The 20516-nt window shown below is 42.0% G+C and overlaps 1 protein-coding gene across 14 annotated transcripts in view; it reads left to right on the forward strand.

Moving 5' to 3' along the window:
• The window catches only part of TENM2 (teneurin transmembrane protein 2), a 683800-nt gene that overhangs the window by 645037 nt on the left and 18247 nt on the right, over positions 1 to 20516 (forward strand). For 6 of the 14 annotated variants that reach the window (XM_054842022.1, XM_054842025.1, XM_054842026.1 and 3 more), the window contains 9 exons: positions 1344 to 1463; positions 2964 to 3240; positions 3968 to 4235; positions 5383 to 5526; positions 6997 to 7246; positions 10235 to 10255; positions 14278 to 14510; positions 16043 to 16197; positions 16691 to 17565. In XM_054842022.1, coding sequence (XP_054697997.1) covers positions 1344 to 1463; positions 2964 to 3240; positions 3968 to 4235; positions 5383 to 5526; positions 6997 to 7246; positions 10235 to 10255; positions 14278 to 14510; positions 16043 to 16197; positions 16691 to 17565 — 2343 coding nt within the window. The remainder of the gene's footprint in view (positions 1 to 1343; positions 1464 to 2963; positions 3241 to 3967; positions 4236 to 5382; positions 5527 to 6996; positions 7247 to 10234; positions 10256 to 14277; positions 14511 to 16042; positions 16198 to 16690; positions 17566 to 20516) is intronic. The other 8 variants (XM_054842023.1, XM_054842027.1, XM_054842028.1 and 5 more) reach the window with 3 other exon arrangements.

Here is a 20516-nt window from a genome sequence, read left to right on the forward strand (position 1 = left end):
CCAGCTCGGACTGGACCCCGGGTGCCGTGCCCCCTGGGTGCCGTGCCCCCCGGGCGCTGTGCCCGTTGGGGTGCCTGCAGCCCAATATGGTTCCGGGGCAGCTCCAGTCCTGCCAGCACAGAGTCTGTTCAGAAACCTGGCCTTTCGTTTTCTGGCGTTCTCGGTAGCTACAGACGAGAGGCGGTGGGTCGTGCTGGAAGCACGTGGTGCTGAAATAGAAATCTTTTCACCTAGGACTGCAACAAAATGCAATTTTGTGGTCCCTGAGGTGGTGGGTTGCAGCAGGATTTAACTTCCTCCCTGTTTCCCAGGATCACATTCTCCTTTTTTCACATTTCCAATGTAGAAATGGAAACCATCTGCCAGGAGCTTCTCCTTTTCCATCTCCCTCTTGCCGCACGGCTTCCCCCACTCCCCAGTCTGCTTCTCTCAGGGTGCAGGGAAGGCGGAAGGGAAAGGGGCCAGGGGATGGAGGCTCCTCTCCAGCTGGGAGAGCCGAGGGGCAGGAACAGACCGGCCATGGCAGCGAGCAGCAGAGCAGGGAGAAGTGGGGCTTGCTACTTCCAGCGCTCAGGAGGCCAAGAACGCGGCCAGGCGGGCAGCGGCAACGTCTGCCCGCTCTGCTCCTGGCAGCAGCAAAGCCCTCTCAGAAGAGAAGATGACTGACTGTGCCTCTTACAGGCGTCACCCATCCTCATCTCCTTTAGGTTAAGCAAAGGTGCCTAACCTGCTGGCTACGGAAGCTCCCTATTTTGCCGGTGCGCAAAGCCGGCCCTAGAACCAAATCCTTTCTCCTGTTGACAAAGGGAAAAGCAAGGGTTACAAATCGGGAGCAAATGCAGTGTAGAAATGTCAGTCGCTCCCTAAGATGAAGGAACATGAGCCTTAATTTGGAAAATTGGTTGTATAAAAAAGAGATACGGCGTTATGTTGTATTTTTCAAGAGTATTAGGGGTCTACAGACAGGCTGTTGTACCCAGGGAGGTTTTTGTGTCCCAGTCACCGTTTCAGCGGGACTGTGCAGGGTCAGGGCTCTGGCTTGGCCGAATGTGAGGTAGCTTGCTACTCTGCGAAGCCTCGTTAGACAAAGAGACAAAGCCTCGTTAGACAAGGACGGTACTAACTCCCATTCTGTATATACAGACCTCACCCCGTAGATAAGCAGTTTCTTGATTTAAGTATATAGCTGGGCAATGCTGTGGTGTCTTCAGCATTCTAAAAATCTTTGGAGTAAATTGGATTTAGAGTAAACGAGGCACAAGTGTTCCACTACTCAGTTTATAAACAATGTACCTTTGCTTTTGTAACTAACTTTAATACCTTAAATTATCTTTCTTTTCCAGTCTTGTGTCTCTTATAAGAGGCCAAGTGGTGACCACAGATGGAACCCCTCTAGTTGGGGTCAATGTGTCGTTTGTCAAGTATCCAAAGTACGGCTACACCATCACTCGTCAGGATGGCACGTGAGTTTGCTTGCTTCATTGAGTACCTATTTCCTATGTAGTATCTTTGCTGATTAACAGATGGTGCGATCTAATGGAACCGTGTGGTATCATGCATTGCATTCCTCCCAGGGCAAAGAGCTATTAAGTAAATACAAAAGTAATTTTTCACATGGCATTTTGAATACTAACTGCAAGTAGATAGGAAAAGGCTGGCTTCTGATAATAATGTGTTAGCAGGCAGACTCCTTTCAAATAAATTGCTTTGTATCTATGAAAACATTTGTGGACTACAGTAATATCCAGCTGAGACCAGAAATATTCTGTTTTAAAATGCAAGGCAGGCTAACACTGCTAGGAGAGAAAAAAAAAAAAAAAAAGTGGTATCCTTATAAAATAGTATATTTTGTTAAAAATTCCCTTCTGCCTCTCTTTCCTTTTGAAGATCCACTATCTTTTGAGTTTCTTCAGGGTGGAATGTAATCAAAAGATTCTAATTGAATATATTTAGACAATTTCCTGCTGTGAAAAAAGGGCTTTTTCCCCCTTGTATCAGCTGATTTGAAATGCACACATATTCAGATAAACAAAAATCAATGTGTCATGGTTTATCTAGTTTACTGGGCCGTGGTAACTAAAACAGTAGATCTGTGACACATGCATTGTAAACATTTGCCATTTTATCTTGATCTTGTATGCAAACAATTGAATTGAAATAATATGAGTCAACTGAACTATAGGGAGTATTTTGTTTCCACATTTTTCCAGAATATTATTCTGGTACAATAAAAGTATAATGTCGTTGATTTCTGTGGTTTAATACAACAATAAATGATGAGCTGAACTGTATTTAGATCTGAATAGATTATTGAAATTATTGAATAATTTGTTACGTTGCCAGCATTTACGTGAAACAACTGATACCTGCTTCTGTTGTCAGAACAACCTACAAGTATTTTATTTGTTTAGGCCAGATTTCAAAATGCCTGTGCAGCTCCACATTACTGCTATGATTATGTAGGGAGGTGGGAGTAAATACCTAATCTCTCTGAAAAACGATAGATCCATTGCCCTGAGGGCAGGAATTTTTATCTTATTTGTAGAACACAAACAGCAAAACTTTACCTTGCTATTCTCTTACTGCCACGTGTCCCATTCTGTGCTTGATGGACAGCATCTTTTAGGAAAGGGATAATTCAGTGTCCAGCGCAGATGAACTTGGCTTTTCTGCTGATTTTATATAAAAAGGTGACTTGTAATAATAAATATAGTGGTTTGTTTGTTGGGTATTTTTTAATTATTTAATGCAGATTTTATAATATATAGGAACGAGGTTTGTCCAGGTGACTTCAAGTCATTGCTTGTCTTGGCTAGATTTCAGTTGTTTAGTTGCCAAGGTTCACGTCCCATTATGGATCATTTGAAGCATGACACTTAAAATATACCTGTTGCTATAGGTATACCTATTTCATCAGCCAGGAATGCTATTACTGGAATTATTCAGTCTTGTCACTTCTAAAGCCCACGTTTTTCTAGATTTGACTTGGTTGCAAATGGCGGAGCATCCCTAACCTTGCACTTTGAACGAGCCCCGTTTATGAGTCAGGAAAGGACAGTATGGTTGCCGTGGAATAGCTTCTACGCCATGGACACGCTTGTGATGAAGACAGAGGAGAACTCCATTCCCAGCTGTGATCTAAGTGGTTTTGTCCGTCCTGATCCAGTCATCATTTCATCACCACTTTCAACTTTCTTCAGTGATGCTCCTGGCCGGAATCCCATTGTACCAGAAACCCAGGTAAGAACAGTGTGAGTGAAAAGGATATAAAAATTGGTGGTCAGATGCTGGTGCTGACCTGAGCACTTACCACGGAGTCACCGTTTGTCCCCTGGAATTGCTGCAGCAATGCCTCCGTAGAGTTGCATTCATTCTGACAGGTACCAGGTTTTCTAATGAGGTCTGCAGGAGATATCCCAGGTTTGTGTCACCCAGACACGTTTATCTTTGACTACCTTGCACCTCCTCATTATCATACAATATATCAAGTGCACCTCTGTATTTCAGTTGACAACTTAGGTGTTTCAAGAGAATTTTGCAAAGGCTTGGTGTGTGCTGCGAACCACAGGCTGGTTTTTTGTGTGTTATTTAGGACAAAGGAAAACTCTACTGGTACTATTGTTTCACTACTTTATTCAGTTAGTCTTTGCTCTATACTAACTGTTAGTGCAAGTTGTGGGTTCCTGTGACTGTATTTCTTATGTTCCCCTGGCATCTAACTTGCAGTACAACTACATGTACTTATCTGCACTTCTGCCAGCAGTGAGCTCTTAAAAAGAAGTGTACACAGATGCCAAATAATTATTTGTTCAGAAATGTCAGCTGAACTGCATCACTGCACTGATTTGAGGATAACCATTCCCAGTAGTAGAAAGTCATAAGAATATGCAAAGTGATATTATTCTAAAAAAAATAAAATAAAATAACAAAGCACTAATGTAAAATGTTTGATCTTTTTCCTGTTCAGGTTCTTCATGAAGAAATTGAGATCCCTGGCTCTAATATAAAGCTCAGCTACCTGAGTTCCCGGAGTGCTGGATACAAATCCTTACTTAAGATCGCCATGACTCAGTCACTTGTGCCGCTAAATCTAATCAAAGTTCATTTGATGGTAGCAGTAGAAGGGCATCTGTTTCAAAAATCATTTCAGGCATCTCCCAACTTGGCGTATACATTTATCTGGGACAAAACAGATGCATATGGTCAGAAGGTTTATGGGTTGTCAGACGCTGTAGGTAAGTCAGCATATACAAGCTTCAAAGCTTTCCAAATAACATCTCTAATTCTTAGTGAGAAAACAGCAAAGATTTCTTATGGAGAAGCAAATATAGACTCAACAGTTCTTGTCTCCCTGACACAATTTACGTTTGTATTATGTTTCTTTTACGTATTAAAGATCACATTCAGAGGGTCTAAACTCCATCAACATGCCTGTGTTTCCTGATCAGTAGCTGAAGGTTTAGACCAGACAATGGGAAAAACTGGCCACAGGAACTTAGGTGAAACCTAGTCCATCACTATGTGGTTTTTTTTCTTTCAGTTAACAAATGAACCTCATGCTGGACTGGCTGGCATTCTTCAGTGCATTTGGATTTTCATGCATGCTGTTATTATAGCCTCTTGTGGTATAACATTTGAAATGAAAATGGTGCTTTACTAAAGCTGTTCAGTCTTGTGGTTCTATAGCTGGTTTTAGTTCGCTTGGTTCTAACTGGGTGGGAAAAAGAGTGATCATCATAATATTTTTTCATTTTCATTTGCATACTAGGACAATTTTGATACAACAGTGCTAAAAATGGGCATCGGAGCTGTGCCAGTGTGGAAAGGAAAACTTACGTTTAAAATCTTATTTCTTTTCTATGTTTTCTAAAATCTTCTTTGCTATAGCTTTTCTTTCTTACGTTGTTGCATAAGGCATTGCTTTCTTGAGTAATCCTTACTTAAGGATTTGTGTGCTTAAAAGCACACAGACTTTTCGCTGCTCTGTGGTATAGGGTATGTAAAATGAACACACTAAATAAATGCTGAGAACATCTGGCAAATTAAGAGTTTGATCTTGTCCTGTTATTTGATAGAATATGTTTATTATATTTTAAAAATGCTATTTCTCATTCTCCTCTCACCAAACCAGTCACTTCCCAATGCCAGCTATTCAAAGAGGAGTGATCAGATCCCCGCAGAGTACATGTGAATGAAGTTTCAAATTTGTGTCTAGTCAAAGATCTGAATTTAATATTGTAGAATAAAAGAGAGGGATATAATCACTCCATCTTCTTGAGGGGGCTGGGGAACTGGAGTGCTGACTGATTTGAATGTGCTCTGGGTGTTTAATTCAGTGTTTGTTCAGCAAGTATATTAGATTTTTTTTTTATTTTATTTCAGTTTCTGTGGGTTTTGAATATGAGACTTGCCCCAGTCTCATTTTATGGGAGAAGAGGACAGCACTGCTGCAAGGATTCGAACTAGATCCTTCAAATTTAGGAGGATGGTCTTTGGATAAACATCATGTACTAAATGTCAAGAGTGGTGAGTTAGTTAATTCCATGTGTTTTGTGTGCTAGATGGAGTTTTGTCTGTGAACACTTTCTATTTGCATTATATTGGCACTTTAAAAATGCAATTTCTCTACCTTTTTTGTTTCATCTTGATCTCAGTAAGGTATGGGACATGTTTCAATTGTCAGATAATTTTTGTAGAATTTCAACAGAAATTTTACTGTTCTGCACAGCATGACTTTCTTAAAATCCAAACCTTTATCCTCTATTCTGTTGTTCGTTTATTCCCCTGTAACATCTTTCTGTCTTCCTGCCCTGTTGTTCTAATCTTAACCGCACTCGTTCCTGGCTCCTCTTTTTCCCTTTAATCTGAGATGGGGCTTAAAAGGAGTACGAGTCTGTGAAAAGAGAGGGAGTCTCATTTGTCTTTTTCTTTTGTCACCTGTTTGGGTTTTTCCTAACTTCTCTTTGTCTTTACATAGCCTAAGTGGAATGCTCCTGGTCTTCATGTTTTACGAGAAACTCTTGGGGAGTTGAATGGTTAGCATGTATTTCATTTGATCCCTGGAGCGTGTTTTCTACAGCCTCCCTGCTGATCCCTGCATTAACAAATTGCAAACTGTATTGTTGCTCCAGAAGTCTAAAGTAGTGGTCAGAATAGGCAAGATCGGGCTGTTTGGACACAATGTAAGCACTGTGCAGCGGATCAAACAGTGGTGAGATAGCCATTTGGATAGTGCATGATCTCCCCTGTCGTCACCAGTGGGGAGCCAGTTACTTTACATTAGGATCATTTGCATTTCCAAAAGAACAAGAGGCTAAAAGTTTCTGGCCAGATACATTGAAAATGGTCACTCTGTCAGAGAATCCACTCCCTTCTTGAAGCCTAATAAAGATCCTTACCAGTAGCTTCCCTCTTGCCTTTCATCCCTGATCCTTAGCAGCCCTTCTAGGAGTTTTATCTCTCTCCTATCTTTTCAATTTCTGTGCTATCCTCTTCTTTGCCACCTCCATTTCTCATCTTTCATTTTCCATGAAAAAATGTGAAAGACCGAGAGGTGGAAAGAGACCAGTAAGGATGGCACCAAATTCCAAACAAAACATAACCTAGGAAACTGGAGCGAAGGATCCAGGGACACAAATAAGGACCATGTCCTCTCCACTGTTCGCCTTCCCACTTCCCAGTGAATAAGACAGTCCAAACCATTGTGCCAGGCCAGAGGGATGTATGGCAGTGCGTTCTTTCGTAATGAATACCACAGGGCTCTGGGTTTAGGTTTGGGTCTGTGGTTGTGTATCTGTGTGGTTTTTAACAGAGAATCTTCATTGCACCTCTGTTTACTACTGCAAAGCCCTTTCATTCTTTTTGCACCGTTGAAGAACCAAGTGCTGGAGTCATTTCAGTGGACAGTCCTTAGCAGCAGCTGTTGAAACGAGAACTACCGGGAGTCCCCTGCAGTGAATGCTGGTACTAACCACTTCTTCTCCTCTTCATTACTAGGTATATTGCACAAAGGCAGCGGAGAAAATCAGTTTCTAACTCAGCAGCCAGCTGTGATAACCAGCATTATGGGGAATGGGCGACGAAGAAGCATATCCTGTCCTAGCTGCAATGGGCTGGCAGAAGGAAATAAGCTTTTGGCCCCTGTAGCACTGGCAGTGGGTATTGACGGAAGTCTCTTTGTCGGAGATTTTAACTATATTCGGCGTATCTTCCCATCCAGGAACGTTACTAGTATATTGGAGCTGAGGTAAGGTGTTAATCTTAGCACTTCATGTCTGTAGCCTGTGCTCAAATCAGCCTTTACCATTACTTTTTATAATTTTGTAAAACATTGTCACTTTCAACCTATTTAAATTCCAGTGGAGAAATGGGGCACAGAAATGCATAGTTCAAAGTCTGTAGCTTATCAGAGCAATGACTGTAGAGAAGGACTAAAGAGTACAAACCAACTTGTACAAAAAGTACCAACCACCTTCTTCTGTCCTGTTGGTGATCATTTGATACGACCTCCTCTCAGTACTATACATCCTTTAGTTTTGTCTGAAAGTGAAAACCACAGAATTGACTGCCCTTAGGGATTGAGCCACAGTGATAAGCAAAGGTGTCACAGTCTTACGAGGTTAGAAGGAAGGTTGGAAGGTTGTCCTATCCATGGTTTTGAGAGCCACTTTCCCACTTCTTTCCCATACTTGTAAGTCTATTTCTGTAGGTTGGCAAGTGCCATTAAGATTGACATACAGAGTCACTTTGCATCATCACAACTCTTTGAAGCTTGTATCTCTGGTCCCCCCATCCTGCGACCTCCTTCCCCACCATTAAGATTTGGTCACTTAATAGGGAAAGCATGAGTGTAGAGTGTATCACTTCACCCATTTCTGTTCCATCTCCTTTTTTCATTCTTCTAGGAGAGGCAAGAGCTATTGCTTCAAACAGTAGCTCATGTCACTGGACCTTATAGTTGCAGCACTGTTGAGTACTTGTGGAAAATGAGGAAAAATAGCTTGCATTGGCTGTCTTCTGATACTTCTGCAGCCCACTCAGGCAGTAGGATTAGTGCCTCTGTAAATGGGATATAGCTGCAAAGTACGATGAGTGAATTTAGGTCATTAGCCTCTTTTTAAATGATATGCCCAATAACCAATTCCTCTGCTTCCACCGTACTTTTAGTTTTTAATTAGTGGGAAAAAGTGCAAAATGCTTGGACTGTTAGAGAATAGGAGGTCTAGCTCTATTTTACACCTCTTTTCCATTCGTGTCATTCTGTTGATGTCACTGTTGTGAATTCTGAGTTTTAGAGAGAAAAGAGATCCCATTCAGGCCAATTCTACTCTGAAATCCCTCTCTGACTCCTACCGCATACACCATCAGGCTGCCTCATTATATTTAAAAAAACCCACCAAAATTCATAGATCATCCAGTACTTTCTGCTAGCAGCTCAGCATAAACCACAGAAGGTAGCTGGTGTGGGGGTGTGACCTGCTAGAAATATTTATATCAATATACACTACAACTCTGCATCATACAGAATATGCTGATTTTTTTTTTTCTAATTTGTTCAGTTCTGTTTAGCTTTCTAGCAAATAGGACTACAGCTTTATAGGTGAAGAGAAACATTTTCAAATTAGGATACTTAGTATAAGGCATTTACACGCGCCTCACTTATATCAGCCAGTGACGAAGTTCCCAAGTACACCTGATACTTGATAATGTTGTTTCCAACTTTACAACAGTATTAGTCTGAGTACTTTACTTTCTCTCTATGGTAGAGAGAACTTGGGCTTTTCAGCAAGTGAGGGAAAATGGGAAAGGACATCAATAAAGAAACAGAAGATGGACTTTTTAATCTGCTTTTGTCCACTTTCTCTTTTCTTTTATGAAAGTCTGTTATCCACAGCGTAATTTCTTTAGCTTCTGTTATAACTATTAGCAATGAACAATAAAGCTATTGTATTTTGAGTGCTGTTGGACAGCTGCAAATGACTCGACACACTGATTTTTAGGATTTGCAATGATGTCTTTCGCTCCCTGTTCCTCTAAAGGGAATTAAGGTCCATTTCAGCAAACATCATCTATAGCTGTAATTGTGATTCAGTTGTCATCTTAAAATCTGTATGAGTCGCACGGGTAAGAGTTTCAAGATTTGAACCAGTTAAGTATGAACAAGAGCGGAGTCTTCTTGTCACGTAGTGTCAAGCTAGTGTCACGTAGCTTGAATAACGTTGCAGATAGTACATCCATAAGTATTACAAACCAAATACATCACTTTATTTAGATTTCACAATGGATGTAATTTTGGGTTTACATAAGCAAATAAAAATCTTGAGTAACTTAATTAGTCAGAATATCCCAGTGTGTGCATTTGCTTCTCACTGCCCTTCACGAAGGTGCCTGATCTGAGTGGCTAACAGGAATTTTGAATGAAGAGTGTTGCATGTCATGCTTAACGTCGGTATTGCAAGTTTGGGGCTGCGCGCTGAGCGCTGCAGCTCAGGAGTCATGCACCTCTTTGTTTCTTCCAGTGGATATTCTGAAATGGAAATGACATCAACACAGTGAAACACTGTGGTGTGGGGAACGTATTAATTTACTTCTGGGAAGCAACTTTGCCTTTGTGTCGAGACAGTAAACTAGGGATCACTTAATGCTATGTATCTCCCATTGTACAGTATCTTACTGCTCACTTAGAAGGGTTTTTTTACCCTAAGATTTGCTTTGATGGGCTTAAATAGATACCAGGTAGCATCCAAACTTGCTTTAAGCAATTATTTGAGAGACTAGGGGGAGAGGAAAATAAACCGTGTAGTAGCAATTTGTTTAGAAATAGCCTCTTGGAAAACTATTTTGATTAAAGAGGTTGCCTCCAACTGGCAGACAATATCCTAAGCTCAGTGCTTCCCCTTCCCAGTTCTGTATCCAGAAAAGTGCCAGTTTCTCTTGCTCCTGGCCCACAAGCTACACCCGTTTCCATGTGACAACTCTTTCAAGGGTCCAGAAAGTTTCCTGTAACATACATGGGAGGCGGGGGGTTGGGGCAGGGGTATCCTCCTAGGGAACTAGCTTGCAACTCTGTCACTCCCAGACGCTCTTCATCCGTAAACCAAGCTAAGGCTAGTGCTGAAAAGAGATATCTTCTCCTGTGTCCTTTTGTAAAATAAAACAAATACTATGTTTGCTTTACCATCTATTCTTCAGCTAACTGTTTGTTCTTTTTTTCTTCTGTTCCCTTTCTATAAAGAAATAAAGAGTTTAAACATAGGTAAGACACGAGCTCTTTCCCATATAATTTGATATGGTTTGTTTGCTTCATTGTGTTTGCTTTTTGTGTTGTGCTTCTTGTGTAATGTTATGTTCTTCATGTACCATATATAGAAACATTTTTGTGTGCTAATTGTGTGTTATGAATATGATAAGCGTTAGCAATTATGAAATGCAGTCAAAAAGCAACCAAATAAGTTCTGACAGTAATTAGAAATTTCTAGTAGAATGCAAGTATAATGAACCCCAAGCTAACTTCTATATAAACACTTCTCCCTGCTGTCTATAATGGGTCTAAATGGTTGAGGTAAACTACAACAGCAGTTTTACAAATGCCTGAAAGGTTCACAAAAGCACTAATGATTGCAAATAGGTCAAAAACTCATTTTCTGGTCATTAATGATTTTCTGAACCCTCTGTCCGTTTTCATAATTTAGTTGCTATTTTCTTTCATCAAATACATTTAACAGTCAGTCAACCTGTGGGGCTGGCTATATGCAACCGCTAGATGCAGGCACTGTAAGATTCATGAGGGAGGCATAACCTTTCCGGACGTTAGGAGAAAAGATTTTTTCATCGTCTCACCTGAGCACTAGGCCTTCTGGGTGGCAGCAGCATAGGAAATGCTTGTACCTTCTTCCATGCCACACCTGGGATGGGGGGGGATGTTCACTCTGGAGACTATCAAGGGCAAGAACGAGAAGAGCTGTTGTAAACTATTCCATAGTGTCCTGCACATCGCCCTTTTAAAAACCATACTTTTCATTTCTATAGTACAAGTTAGATGCCAAAGATGTCTGGACTAAACAGTATCACTTCCTCATTACAATATTTTTTGGTATAGCAAGTGTAACTCCACTAAATGTTCTTATCTGGATGAATTCATTCACGATTTGCTAATGATTATTGGTGATGCTGAAGGCTCATTTGCAACTATAAGCTTAGTTAATTTTTCAGGTGCTTAGAGATTTGCTCTGGGCAGCTTCTCTTTTAAATTTAAAGAAAAGCTATTGTTGCACTGTTGGGAATTGGGTGCACGTACGAGAAGAATAGGGAGGACAAGCTGATCCTGCCGGTACTTGCTGTCAGGCAGCAGGCTCCCTCCCAGACCAGAGCACGGCTGCACGCGGTGGTAACTGCTGCATCCACCCAGGAGGGCCAGAGGAGGAGACGTTATTGGCAGAGGCCTCTGAGCAATACTGAATGCTATGGAAAATCTTTTAAACGAGGTACATTCCTTGGCTTCCTATAATTTGAGTAAAAGATTACAATGGCATGGAAAAAAAAGAGAGGCAGAGTCTTTAATTGCTCAGGTGCCAGTTTGAGAAATATTTCCTACTCAGTTATAAAATACCTCCCTGTTTGAGGTAATAATCTCGTAGTTTCTTTGGGGACACGGTGAGCGCACGTCACCTTCCACCAGTCGTTTTCTGCCAAAGTCCCTCAAATATTTTAGGTGGAGAGTCTTCTGCTACGTGTTCCCTTACGGAGCTCAGGAAAGAGCAAAGGGGTACACAGCAGGTCTGCAGCTCCGCTGAGTTGCTCCCTGACCTGGAACAAAGGCCCATGGCTGGCTCCCCGGTAGAACTGCCCTGAGGAGATTCCAGAGGAGGAAGGCAGGGTGGGCTCCACGGACACACCGATGGCTGCAGGAGAGGAGAGGGAAATAAGCCCATGTTCTGCCATTGCTCTTTACCCGGACTCGTACCTTATCCCATGCTGGTAACAGTGGGACAAACCCAAGGCTATCTGAGGGTGGAAGGGAAGCCGGGGTGTGCTCACTCAGGAAGGCAGGCAGAGGATGGCAAAATCACGTCCAAAAAGAAGAGACCCTTCCAGTCTCGCCGAGTGGCTGCTGCTGCGTGTCAGGCAGCAGAGCAGTTCCCCGGGCGCTGCTGTGAGCAGCTCCCAGCACTGAGACCAAGCAAGGCCCCTGCCTCCGGCAGCAAGCAGCTACGTCTGTGCCCAGCTCCCGTTTGGACCTGCCTCGGGCCTCCCCGTTCGGCCGAGGAGGTGTGCCACCTGCTTTAGAAGGGCCAGGCAAAAGGAACTCCAGGCCACAGCCCGGCGGGGAGGCAGCAGCAGCGAGCCTGCAGCAGCAGCGCCCCGTTGTTGGCTCTGCTGCTGCTGCTGCAAAGCCTTGAGCTAAGTTGGGGTGTTATTTGTATGGCACAACGCTAGTGTCACAGCAAAGTTTGTTCTTTGGTGTTAAGGGACAAGTGTGGTGGAAGAAGAGAGCAGAATTTCAAAACATTGACAAATGTGAAGGTGTTTGTATGGCTCAGGTACTCGAGAGACTGTAAAGAAATCTTGTAAATGGAAAAAATAATTTCATACGTGGCAAAGAAGATGGAGCTTTGTTTTGGAGGGATGAGAAGGAATGTGATAAGGGTCTAGTGAAGAGGTGCAGTCTGCTGCTGAAGATAAGGAGAGGAACTTGGGGAATAAAGAGATTGTGCTCTAATCTCAAGCATGTCACTAGTCTCCCTGCATAACTTTGTCTATACCACTTAACCTCTCTGTGCCTCAGTTTCCTCCTCTGTAAAATGGGTACAATGCCCATGTTTTTAAAGTACTTTGCGATCCATGCATGAAATAAACCTGCCAAGTATTTTTTGTTTACTGTATTTTTTCATCTCTAATTTCTACACTCCTAGACTTCAGCAGATGGTATTACCTCTGCCTACCAAATTTTGATCAAACCAATCTCCTTCCTACTTTCTGCAGTTTCAGAACAAACTGTTATTGACCTAAAATCATGACATGTCAGAGACTGGCATAGAGGAAGATAACTGTAGAAAGTGATATTTTTGGGCCTCCTCATTCCTCCAAATCTGGTCATGACCACATGAATGCAGTTGTGTCTGTGCTGCTAATAATCCATCTGCCGAAAGTGGCCTTACTATAGTTTCAGCGAGTCTAATCAAGAAATGGCTTATGTCCATCATAACTTATCTCTGTGTATCCTCACTCTTGGAGATGGGCACTTTTGCCACATGAAGCTGGGAGTGTGGATATTTGGAGGCAAATATCTCTGGTTACTGGTAAGTAACCTTCATTTTTTTTTTCCTTCCTGTCTTCATTTGTCTTCTATGCTTTGAAACCATCATTGACCTTATTTACGCTCACCCATAGGCTCCAAAGGCTGGAAAATTCACATCATGCTTAAACTCCAACTAAAATGAGTTAAACTAGCCAGGCAAGATTTTGAAAATATTTCTGCACTGCGGCTCTGTGTGTGTGAATGTATATATATCGCAAAGACTGACATTTCTCAATTTGCAGATGATTTGCTAAAGTAGTTCCAAAATGTGACAAGCTGTCAAAAAACATATATTTCAGAAGAGAAGTAGCTTTCCATATGAGCACCCATCCTAATCACAAACTGAGGACCAGTTTTTCAATAACAGAAGGTTTGGAGTTAAAGTCAGACACTTGGGGGTCTCTGGTTTTAGTTGTATAACCAGCTTCATCTGCCATAAATGAGATTCTTGATAAGAATGAATGAGAACAAATTTGCTTTAAGAATAAATTTGTTATGCCTCTGCCTTCTATTTATACAAGACCTCACAAATCTTGTGGCATAATATAAGTAACTCAGAAGCTCATTCTTTGATCTCGCTCCTATGACTTCTGCTTCCAAGGGAAGTTAAACAAGGTGGCAGGGAGCAGGGGGAGCAACAGGTAGAGATAAGGCAAAGAGAATTGACCTGGAGCAGATCTAAAGGGCTCAAGAGATCAAGAGGAAAGTCTGCTCTGCAGCTTTGGCTTATTTGCTCTGCTGTGCAAGGTTTGGTGTGGCAGGATGAATGAGATTTAAAATGAGAATCCTTCTGAAACACTGACCAGCCCCTAATCGTGTTAGGTCCTCAGATGGTAGTCCTGCAGACCCCACCTCCGTATGAAGGTGTCAGACTTTCTTTCCAGATCTCTCTGTGCCTGATGAGTATCTAAGCTCTGAAAGCCTGTGAAGTTTCTAGACTGCTCAGCTATTTCTGTTTTATGCTCTCTTTTTCTCTAAAGCAACAATCCCGCTCATAAATACTATCTGGCCGTGGACCCTGTTTCAGGCTCACTGTACGTATCGGACACCAATAGTCGGCGGATATACAAAGTCAAGTCCCTCACTGGCACGAAAGACCTAGCTGGTAACTCTGAAGTGGTAGCAGGGACTGGAGAGCAATGCCTGCCCTTTGACGAAGCCAGATGTGGGGATGGAGGGAAGGCGGTGGACGCAACTCTAATGAGCCCCCGAGGTAAAGTAGGAAAAGAAGCTGGAGAAAATGACTGCGTGAGGCTAGGCTGGATGGGGAAATAATTATCTGGCAATTAAATCACTCCTGCTCGGTAATTTTTATTCTGGGCTTTAATTACAGTGGATTGGCAAGTGTTCGTGCTTTGTTTAGTTAAAACAAACTTTATTACCCCAACACTGAACGCTGCAAAAGGAGAACAGAACACAAATTAGCAGGGTACCGCTGACTCCAAGAAGCAAGCGTGTAAACTGGGAAACAAATTACTGTTTGAGATACAGTCTTTAGGGAGAAAAACTGCCTGCTGTGGCTTTTTTCTGAGTTGTTACTCTATGTATCCCCTTTTTCTTCAGAGGCGGAGGAAAAATAAAAGGATTTCTGCCCTTTCCAGTTTGTAATTTTTAACAAAAAGTTTTCAAGGCGATGGAGAGATTTGAGGATGTGTTTCCTTTTAAGACTTTGTTCCATTGTTTCATCTTAATTGTAAGGATGAATTAATCAGGTGTATTGCCAGGTGTTTCAAACATCTTTGGGTTTTCTTTCAATGGTTGAAAATAAGTAGATGATCATAAAAGCAAATAAAAATGAAAGGTCCCGTTTCTTTATATAGGTAAGAGTTTCCGTTAATACACACGGAGTATATTACAGACAGAGTATATTACAGACAGAGCTGCTTGCATGTTTTAAGTTACGCCTCTATATAGAAGTTAAGAAGATAAAGCTGTATCTTCTGTCATTGCCCAATATGATGAGCACTGCAACTATTTGAAGACAATTTTTAGATGAATATTTTATTTTCAGCCCAAGAAACGGACAAGGCAGTGTGCCAAATCAAAGCAGGAAAGGCAAGTGAGAAAAAGCCTGCCCTCCTTCACAACAGGCAGCGGCATCCTTCTGTTCCTCCAAGGAACGTTCATTCTGTGCCTTTCCTCTCTAAGGACTCCCAATGTGACAGGCATCGAACCTTTCCTTTTTTTCTAGGCTGGAAGCCCCTGTGTCTTCATCTGGAAAGACCAGATGTTCTTCCCATATTCCTTACTGCACCAGGTCAAAGAATTCAAAAACATCCTGAAAGAATATAACAGCCTTTTAATTTTTCAAAATTTTTAAAGCAATTTTAAAAGATTTCGAAGAGTTCTTCATCCTCATTAGATCCTTCAGATGAAGAAAGCAATGCTTCAAATTTCTGAGATTAAAACTTAGGAGCTGGGTTTTTTAATTGGCTTTATGTAATAAATCATAGAGAGTTTGAGTTTAGAAATAAGCTGATGCGTTCTTCTGGCTCTTCGACACGTTTTGGGGATTTCTGTGGTTATCTTTTTTTTAAAGTCCCAAAGGATAAACCTGCTTGATACCATTTATTCAGCAGAATTACCGGTACTTGGAGGGTTCCAGGACGTGCTGAGGTTGGAAGGGAGGAAAGAACAGGGGGAGTGAACAAACGTCACCATCTTGTCAACTTGTTACTAAGATGAAGCCTGCCTTGAAGCTAGGAGCCTCACTGCTTCGCTGATGCCTGGTTTTTATATTTGCAGGAATTGCAGTGGATAAGTACGGCCTCATGTATTTCGTTGATGCCACTATGATTAGAAAAGTAGATCAGAACGGGATCATATCAACCCTGCTGGGCTCCAATGACCTCACTGCCGTTCGACCTCTCAGCTGTGATTCCAGCATGGATGTCACCCAGGTAGACTCTTACTGCATTTATTTTCTTCTCTGCCTTAGAAGAGATGGGCATCTATTTTGGATGACTGCCTGGCCACTTAAGAAATGCATAATGCAGCACAAGATGATAGCGTATTTGATTCGTTACTGAAATGAGTGAACCATCCTTCTGCTGTGGCTAACACAGGTTATTTATGCAACTACAGAGAAATAAGGTTGAGATAATAGGAGTTACTGTCTTAATTGCCTGTTTTTCTGTAATTATTGTAGAGCTTCCACAATGTAGCATTCATTCTTTTTACAGAAACACAATTAGCCAAAGTTACCACTGCACGTAGCTTTAATATTTCCAAAAACAAAATCATTGTTTGAAATAGTTGCCGTTCATGACTTGGTTTCATGATTTACGCTGATAAACCCCTCACTAATTTGCTGTTGTTACACATGGAATTTTAAACACTAGAAGTGTACTTTTCAGTGATGAGTTTTACAGTAATAATTTGTGCAACTCATAGGTACGGCTGGAGTGGCCTACTGATCTCGCTGTCAATCCCATGGACAACTCCCTTTATGTCCTAGAGAACAATGTTATTTTACGGATCACAGAGAACCATCAAGTTAGCATTATTGCTGGACGCCCCATGCACTGCCAGGTTCCTGGTATAGACTACTCTCTTAGCAAACTGGCTATTCATTCTGCACTTGAATCAGCCAGTGCCATTGCCATCTCACACACAGGAGTTCTTTACATCAGTGAGACAGATGAAAAAAAAATTAATCGGCTACGCCAGGTAACTACCAATGGAGAAATATGCCTTCTTGCAGGGGCAGCTTCAGACTGTGATTGCAAAAATGATGTCAACTGTAATTGCTATTCTGGGGATGATGGGTATGCCACTGATGCCATCTTAAATTCACCATCTTCCTTAGCTGTGGCCCCAGATGGTACCATCTACATAGCTGATCTTGGAAATATCCGCATTAGGGCTGTCAGTAAAAACAGGCCCGTTCTTAATTCTTTTAACCAATATGAAGCTGCATCTCCAGGAGAACAGGAGCTGTATGTCTTCAATGCTGACGGGATTCACCAGTACACTCTCAGCCTTGTTACCGGGGAGTACTTGTACAATTTCACCTATAGCAGCGATAACGATGTCACGGAGGTGATGGACAACAATGGCAACTCCTTGAAGGTCCGTCGGGATGCCAGTGGGACGCCCCGCCACCTACTGATGCCGGATAATCAGATTGTCACGCTGGCTGTTGGCACTAATGGTGGACTCAAGCTAGTCTCAACACAGACCCTGGAGCTCGGATTAATGACATATAACGGAAACAGTGGTCTCTTAGCAACGAAGAGTGATGAAACAGGATGGACAACATTTTATGAGTAAGAATGTTTTTGGATATATTAAGCGTACATTTATTTTTCAAATGGTAGCCAGTAGGCCCTAAACTGATCCTGCTGAAATTTGTTGTAGGCTTTTCACTGATGCTGAGTAAGGCCGTTACACCTCAGTCTAGCATGATACTGGAAATGATTAAGTGGCTTCTCGATTTCATCCGTTTTGCCGTGTCCTTGGGGTGGGTGCTGACCCACCCCAGCTCCTGCCCGCAGCGTGAGGCCAGTGGGGAAGCTGACCCCCTCCAGCGCGAAGGACCGTGTGCCGCGTTCAGAAACCCGGGTGTGATTTAGCAGGTCGGCCCCTGCCCTTAGGCGTCAGCTGGGCTGCAGACAACTCGCATCCCGCCCAGCCCCCAGCAATCCGTGGCTCCTACTGAGCCGCCTCTCTCTAGGAACCCTAACTCTGCAGTTTCTTTTGGAACTCAAATTATATATCTTTCTGTTCAGACTCATATATTACTCACGGTTGATAAAATGTTGATTAACTTCACTGATTGTTCATTCTTGAGACAAGTGAGGAAATTAGATCCCCAGCTATCTGTCAGACCCCTGGTGTAACTTCCATAATTTGTAGATAACCCAAAAGCGCGCTGGTGTTCGTGAGCATATAGATTAAAAAGACAGAGCTTCCTCTTAAAACAAAATTCATCAGAGATGAAGTTCAAAAGTATATTAAAAATCTAGAAAAAATAGTCAGATTTTTATTAACAGTTATCCTATTCTTAGCAGTCTTACTGTCATTTATTGATAAAAACAACCTTAAAAATAGAACTTAAACGATATATTGATAGTATATATAACTTTTAAGTACGGCAAGTCTGATGCCATATATGTTGTTTGAAATAATTAATGATTACTAAATACCATTTCTGATATTAGTGGGTAGAAAGTATGAATAGGGCTTTATATTTAATTTTAAATTGTAGGTTTATTTTTAAGGTTACAGACTAGCAATGATGCACACCTATTTTAGTTTATTAATGCATCCATCTCGGCCACCACTTTCCTTCTTTTTAGAGAATACATAAGTAATGCAGGAATAAAAAGAACTACGTTCAGTCTGCTCAAAATATGCCTAAACCAGCCTTGCACATCAGTATTTTGTCCACCGTGTGTTTTGTTTCGGTAAAAAGGAAAGCAGTGCCCTCTCGTGGTCCCCTTCTGATGTGGCCCTGGAAATTGAACCCCTGCGATTTTTCATCTAGGCTGTGGGTAGAAGTATGCAGGTATTTTCTCCTTAGTATTTTGCAAAGAGTATTTCTTTACCACACCATAGTTACAAAAATAGTCCAGTTCTGTGAGCGCATGAAGAGATTACCTGCTGATTACAAGCTCAAGTAAAAGCTCACTGTACTAGACAGTGGTAAAGTCTCACGTTACTGCTGGTGAGATGTGGACACCTTTCTAGGTAGGCTGGGGTTTTTTTGCTGTTTTTCCTGAATAGCTAGCTCAAGATTCAGATCAGAAGTCATTTAGATTCATATAAACTAGTTATTTCTCAAAACACCAGTAATTAAGTGTAGAAAATTAAATAGCAGAGTAGTTTAAAACTCGACATGAAAATCAATGAAACATTTAAAAAGGTCATCAGAAAGTTATAAGTTACAAAAGTGGTTTAACCGGTGGCTGAGAATCACGTGAAGTACTAAGTTAGCGTGATTTATTAGAAAAATTGTACTACAGTTCCTAAGTATAGAAGGTAGGTGCTTTGATGTCTTGCTGAGATGCATCTGAATATATAATGTGTCTAGAGCGCTGTAGAGCGCTGACATGTTGACTAGATTTTTTTTCCAAGATCAAATAAGAAAAGATGCGTAACCCTTGCCTCAGGTCAGTGGAAGTACTATATTTAGGTATAAATAATACAACCTGCGGTACCGTCTTAGATGATTAGTAACTTTGATGAGGCAGCAGAAATAACTTACTTTCTCCCAGATTTGTACATACATTCTCCTAAGCATAGAGCCTGTAGGTGAGAGGACAGTATAGACATTTTTTTACACTAAAAATGCATATACTTTATAGTGCACGTATAAAATGAACTATACGTGGTGACTGTTATCTAGGTTAGAAAAAAAGCCATAAAACGCCAATCACAGAGACGTTAAAAGAAGATATGCATCTCTATATGTGAAAGGAAAAGCCTGTGTGCGTATGCACGCAGTCCATTTGCAGCAGGAACAGGCAAGGCTCTTAAATAATGTAACAGCTATCAGCAGGCTCACATGGGGTAATTTAAGCTTGGTTTTGGGCATGAAGCACAGGTCTTTGAAGTGGTCCTCAGTGGTATTCTGCTTGGTCTTGGCAGCATCCTAAGAGAATGCTGCAGTTTTCTTCTTGAATCAGCTTGGGTTTGATAAGGGAGCGAAAATAGGGATACATGTAAATGTATGTGGATCTGCACCTTGCTCTGCTCTGCGTTAAGTCAAAAGCTGCTGTTGCTCCTTTCTGCAAATCTGTATATGGCACCGTCCTGGCTACTCCCACCTACAAGCTGTCGAGCAGTACCCGTTTCACACCTCAAAGACCAGACAGCGAACAATAAAAATTGGTAAGATGTAGAGGTGCCATAATATCGGACATGGGAGAACAGCCGGCAGTGCATCATCACGAGCCCGCTGAAGGCATGCCCAGGTCAGATACGTGTAGCCGTCTGAGAAGGTGACACACAAGTGCTCGGCACTGTCTGATGGTTGAGCCGTAGCTGTGTTTGGTGGCCCAGCACACGTGAGCTGGCTGTGGCTGGCTCTGAGCCACCGGGCTGTCAGGCACCGTCTCCAGGCTACAGGCAGGATCAGCCAACAGCTTCTGTGTCTGCCCGGGGTGGCGGTGGCTGGTGTCACCCAGAGCGGTCCTGGCAACGACGGTCTGGGAAACCTTTGCCTGCTCGGGCAGACTTGGTCGCAACTGGCTGTATGTTAGCGAGTTAGTAGTGG

This window comes from Grus americana, chromosome 14, assembly GCF_028858705.1.
Source record: "Grus americana isolate bGruAme1 chromosome 14, bGruAme1.mat, whole genome shotgun sequence".
Lineage (NCBI taxonomy): Eukaryota > Metazoa > Chordata > Aves > Gruiformes > Gruidae > Grus > Grus americana.